The sequence below is a fragment of the Cebidichthys violaceus genome, unplaced genomic scaffold (genome assembly GCF_023349555.1).
Source record: "Cebidichthys violaceus isolate CVI_PGR_0920_01 unplaced genomic scaffold, fCebVio1.0.p SCAF_12, whole genome shotgun sequence".
NCBI classification, from domain to species: Eukaryota; Metazoa; Chordata; class Actinopteri; order Perciformes; family Stichaeidae; genus Cebidichthys; species Cebidichthys violaceus.
Genome location: NW_027176285.1, coordinates 12,509,008 through 12,515,252, shown reverse-complemented (window position 1 = coordinate 12,515,252; position 6,245 = coordinate 12,509,008). Strand labels below are relative to the sequence as shown.

Sequence of the window (6,245 nt, the reverse complement as noted above, 5' to 3'; positions counted from 1 at the left end):
TCAGTCCGGCTTTCCTACAGCTCACCGCCGCCACACGAAGCAGCGCCGCGTCTTCTCTCCGGTTGTAATGCCCGCATACTGGAAGTAGAGTCGGTGGTATATTTATCCATATTAAAGCTTTTTATTTGTGGTCTCAAAGCTCACAAAAGGATTAACGGCCGTGCGGGAATTCCGCCATCCGGTCCTTTTTTCTTTTTTCTTTTTGCAGCATCGAGCTAACCGGACAGGCCCCGCCTTCTCTTCTTCATTTGTCAACAAAGGGGTTTGACAAAGCTCGGAGAGGCCCCGCCCCCATGTTTCCATAAAAGGATGATTTGGCCATACACGGCCAACAAGCAAGCCGTGTGTAACCTCTTCTCATACGGTGCGTTCATACTTCCTCCGTCCGCCCGTTTAAAGCGGAGCTATCATGGCGGAGCGCGTTCAGCAGCAGCAGCCTCCAGCCAAGCGGCTCTGCTGTAGATACAACGCGGCGTGTCGGCAAGGCCAGCGGGCCGCGGGGGCTCCGTGCGTCGGAGGCGGCGGCGGCGGCTCCGGAGCCTCGCACGGCGGAGAATCGTCGAGCAAAACGACCCAGAACCCGGAGACCCTGCTGGACATCGCGGCGCGCAGAGTCGCGGAGAAGTGGCCGTTCCAGCGGGTGGAGGAGCGCTTCGAGCGGATCCCGGAGCCCGTGCAGAGGCGCATCGTGTACTGGTCGTTCCCGAGGAGCGAGCGGGAGATCTGCATGTACTCGTCGTTCAACAACACCACCGGCGGAGGAAGCGGGGAGGAGATCGGAAGCGGTGGCGGTGGCGGGGAGAGCGGCGACGAAACGCGGCTGCCCTTCCGACGAGGCATCGCTCTGCTGGAGAGCGGCTGCGTGGACAACGTACTGCAAGTCGGTGAGTGGATGCGATGGAAACCGGGGCAAATATAACCCTCTTTGTGACAAATTTAACCCACCCAGAAAACAAAACAACGGGACTCACATTTAGGATTGAATATGGAGTGATGAAGGTGGATGAAGTGACCGGGGGTTTGACAACAAAAGGGTGAAGCGAGAGAGCCCACAATGGGGCTTTAAATCTGCTGTGTGCATGAATGGGAATGTGTGACTGGGGCATTTAAATCCTGTTGTGCTTGTGGGGCCAGTTTGAAATGTAAAATGTAGAGTACAAAGCCTAAAAAAAAAAAAAAAAGAACCATTTTAATTGCTTTGAAAATCAAGCTGTGGCTTCAACAAAAGAAATCCCCACATTTTTTCACATCTCAACACCACCAGACTTCATTGAGAAACTTTCCCCAGAATGAGAATAAATAACCACATCAGAGGTGTTAATCAATTAGGCTAATGTGAGACTCAGTGTGTGACACAAAAGTCTGATTATTGAAGCTGGTTTTAGGGTTAAAGTCATGAGACTGGCAGCCAGAAATCACCTAAAAGTGATTAATATATTCTCAAACTCTATGTTGAAGCTGCTACTTGAGCTGAAGTGAAAACATGTTGCCATCAACGCTCATTTACGTGCTTTAATATCACTATTTCTTGCTCTGTTATCACATCAGGTTATAGTTTTGCTCTTCAGAAACATCTTTTTTTTTTACGTTTACATGAAGCATTGGGTAATAAGGGAAGTGCTGGGTTGGGTGTCAACTGACACACATTGCATTTGAATGAGTTGTTCTGAGCGTGGCACAGTTCTTGTTTATGCACGTTGTGTCTTTTGTGGGCTCACAGAGCTCGTTTGATCGGCAGACACGTGCGGCTAATAAATGACTGAGTTGAGAAAGGCAGCACAAATATGCAGCCTCACATTATCGTTGGTGTATATTTAGATGGAGAGCATCGACGGTGTGCTATTACTGGAATGCAGAGAATAACCATTACAGAAGTCAAACGCGCCTCTCCTTCCAGTTGCCGCATGTCGGTTTGTTTAAAACCCACCGAGAGGAGTGAAACAGGAACAGACACGTGTGTGTGTGTGTGTGTGTGTGTGTGTGTGTGTGTGTGTGTGTGTGTGTGTGTGTGTGTGTGTGTGTGTGTGTGTGTGTGTGTGCTGAACATACAGCTGCAACTCCACCAACAACACAATCAATGACTGTAACATTTGGTTTTGCATCCCTGTTATTTGGTGTTTTCATGTTCCTGGGCCAGCGCGCCTACATATCAGATGCCCAGCATTCCCTTTGTGAGTTTGGCACTTTGTCCCTATTTCCATGTTCATTTGTGTCTTTCAAAGCTTCCTGTCGCCTCCAAAAAGGGGAAAGGCAAACAAAAGCATCTTTTCACTCCCTTGTTAAGTAGAGGAGGATTTGGAAAGGAGGAAGCGTATTGAGCACAACGGGTCTTTTTAAATGGGCCGTGATTCACACCAGTTTTGGTGTGTGTGTGTGTCTGTGTGTGTGTGTGTGTGTGTGTGTGTGTGTGTGTGTGTGTGTGTGTGTGTGTGTGTGTGTGTGTGTCACCTGTGAGCTGACCAGGCTCAAGGAACACCTTCTCAGGGAGCGTCGAGGGCCGTAATCCCATTACGCTGCATGGTTAATTTGAGTCGTAATGCAATCTGAACACTTGAGTGACTGCATGACACGCCCCCACCCCAACACCCCAAATGCATGTGGGCTTTGTGAAGGGCCACAGGGAATACACACACACACACACACACACACACACACACACACACACACACACACACACACACACACACACACACACACACACACACACCAGCCTATGTCCTGCCAAAATAAAAAGGCTATATATTCCCACATATTGGGAAACAGAATCTGGGTTGTTATTCCAGAGAGTGAGATGGGGGGGGGGGGGCTCGATCGGCATGCTTACAAAGAGGATTTCACACACACACACACACACACACACACACACACACACACACACACACACACACACACACACACACACACACACACACACACACACACGGAGGGAGGGTTTCTTCCTTGGCTGATTGCACCCCGGCCTGGAATTTGCTGGAAAAATAGAGCCAAGAAGTGATAAATAAAAGATGTAATCTCTCCACGTGTGGACGTACCCGAGGAGGAGGAGTTTTTGTTTCTCTCTCTCGCAGCAGACCTTGAGGAAATGAATTGGCACACATTTGCCGTGGACCCCTTAGTGCTCCACAACAAACCCTTCGCTGCTAATCAGTGCACAGATAAAGGCGGCCATCTTTTTTTCTTTTTTTCTCCATACGAGAGCAAACACTCGCAGCTTGTCGAGGTTAGACTCGAGGGCTACTTTATTCCCCCGGTTGTTGCCAATATCATAGTTGGTTCGGGATGTTATTGGACTACCAACACAGAAGGAATAACTGAAGTGTGCTGCTGCTGCTGCTCCAGGCCACGGCGGCTTAATACCAAACAATAATAAAAGTGTCCAGAGCCGAATATTTTGACAAGAATTTAATCGTTTAAACCAGTTTTGAAGCACAAATGCCAATAACTTCATGATTCCAGCCTCTCTTTTCCTTGTATTACAGTTGGAATATTTGGACTGTTGCTCAGACGAAACATCTTTCCGGATATCACCGTGAGCTCTAGGACACGTTTCTGGAGTTTTATAAACCAAACAATTAAAGGAGAAGATAAATAATTCATAATTCTGTCCTTGTTCTTGCTTGTTAACGTGCATCAAGTCAAAAAACGAAGAATCTGAAAGATACAAATGCACATTTTGCAGTCTGAACTATTGCTGCAGTGGCATCACAATACAATTATTCCTCCATAACTGGTCATTAATTGGCGCTGTGCTTACCATCAGAGATTTAATTGCCATAAACATTTCATTGAGTCTCTGATTGTCAAAGTCCAGGTTCTTGTGCATACAATTACAGATCAATGCATGAAATCAGATTCAAATCAGCCGTTTCTAAAATGTATATGCAATCAGTTTTGGAAGCTCGTGCAGTTATGTAACAAACTTTTAAACAAAGCACTTTAAACAAAGCACAGACGGACGGCTTCCCTCTGAGACCGGTTCAACATCCTCCATTATCTCTGTCTGTGCCCGCTGTGGAAGACGAGCTGCTCTGGGCTGAAGTCAGTTTGCAGTGGAGTTTCATGCAGAGCAGCGGCTGAGAACACGAAAGCCTTTTTGTCTAATTCGGTTTGCACTCCGGGTCAGAAAGCAGAAGTACATCCTGTGTGCAGAAACGGCAGCTTTCTACGAAGACTTTCTGGATTTCTTACAGATATTTAAATCTGGACCAGACTAGTGCGTCAACAGATTAGAACAGCATTTCATTATGAGACTCCCTGGATGTTCTCATTGAGACAATATTCCAGTATTGTGGTCGGTAAAAGAGGCCGAGCTTCTTATTCATGAACGCTTTATTGAAATTGAAAAACATTGATTGTGACACTTTAAAAAGGTCAGAGGAGGCTTTATCTCCGGCCTCGATGGATCAAGGTTTCACCGTGAACATGGTCTCTGCTCGTGCACGGCGCACGCTGACCTGAAGTGTAGACTACATGTTAAAGTACAGGCTGCAGTGTTTATCTGCTTCGTCAAAACAACTTCAAAATGGAGGGGGAAAGACTCGGCGATGTAAAGGAAGGATCATTGCGTTAGCCTGAGGATGGTTTCTATGCATGGTGGGAAAACATGTGCTGTCATACGTTTGCTACCCGCGTTATTAGGTCACTGTTAGCTGCTTGCACTCGACAAGAGGTCAAGTTCATACCTTTACGCACTTCAGAAGCTCTTCTCTCGTTGATTGATCTCATGTTAATGTGCTTCCAGTCGCAGTATCGGGTCAGGGGGGTCATTAAAACGTCAATGCCGTTGGGATGCAGTGTTCGTTATTGATGGGGAAAATGTGAATCTCTCCGTCTGTCCTCGTGTTTCTTACTCACTCTGTCAAGGAAATAAAAGGAAATATTCACAGATTGTGTTCTCAGAGATCAGAACATGATATTCTCCTATTGTTCATTCATCTAAAAGAGAGGTTTTCAAACTGAGCGAGACGCATTAAGCGACTTATCTCTGATATCCATCGATTGCTGCTTAGCAATCATAGAAACAAGACGCTCTGTGTAACTGCAGAACCCGCCTGAGAATCGTCTTGTTTTTAGGTTTTCTTAAGTATCAAAGTAATCCAGTGGTGGTTACCTCACTGCTAACAGGAACAGCTAATGGCTAATTCGACACACTTTTAATCTGCCACAATGTGAACAAACGGCATCCTTTCATCTCTAGTTTTGGATGAGGTTGTGTCTACGACTCACTGAGTCCATGGTAACATCAGAGCTCCTATTTACAGCCCCAAAACCCCCAAATTATGGGAATTGTAGTTCCAAAACTAAGAGCATGCATTTTCTGTCTGGGAGAGATTTGTGTGAGTGATTTTTGTTCTTTTTGCGCAGCCATACCAATTAAAACGCAGCGTCCCCCTGACATGTTCTTACTGCGTTTACATTCACATTACTGTCATCTAGAGCACTGAAGTGCAGAATTTGAGTCCTCAAGTCTGTCACAGGCCTGTTGCTTCACAGACAGACTGCTGATGGGGATTGATGCTCTGTGGATTGTTAGTCTATAAGTGTGTGTCTGTAGCTTTCAGAGTCGCTCTGGTCCGTTTCTGTGCTCAGATGTTGGGTTTGGTTCTGCTGGCAGCGCCGCCAACCGTCGCCGCACAGTGAAATCTCTCTCTCTGGTCTCTGATCTCTGGTGAACGTCTGTCATCACGGGAATGAGATGGAGTCCAGCCAAAAATATGTGCCGGCTCGGCCCTGAAAAGGAGGCTCTGGCCCGACGGTCGTCCGCTTGGTTGTCCTAAAGACGAGTGTTCAGAAGCACTCGGAGCCTTCAGTAGAAGTACAAATACCACAATCTAGAAGTCCTACTCGCAGTAAAGGTATTATCAGCAAAAAGTACACGGTGTGCAGTAAACTCCACTATGTTCACCATAACTATGTCTAACTGCAGTGAGTCTACGTCTGAAAAAAAGAACACTTTAACTTTATTATGAAAATATTGATCATCGCCTCCTCAGCTAAATCTTTGATATGGTGATACAGTACATATTTATACACTTGACTGCTGAACTCAGCATATTGAATTAAACTTGAGCCAAGCATATCAAAGCACAATTTGTGCCATCACACACACACACACACACACACACACACACACACACACACACACACACACACACACACACACACACACACACACACACACACACGCACGCGGATGCATACATGAAGCCTCAGGCCTTCTTGTGTACACACTGATTACTGCCGGC

The 6,245-nt window shown here is 46.5% G+C and overlaps 1 protein-coding gene across 1 annotated transcript in view; it reads left to right on the top strand.

Moving 5' to 3' along the window:
- Positions 1-6,245, top strand: part of zswim6 (zinc finger, SWIM-type containing 6) — a 40,489-nt gene continuing 34,244 nt past the window's right edge. The window contains exon 1 of the mRNA XM_068706460.1: positions 1-884. Coding sequence (XP_068562561.1) covers positions 410-884 — 475 coding nt within the window. The 5' untranslated portion in view covers positions 1-409. The remainder of the gene's footprint in view (positions 885-6,245) is intronic.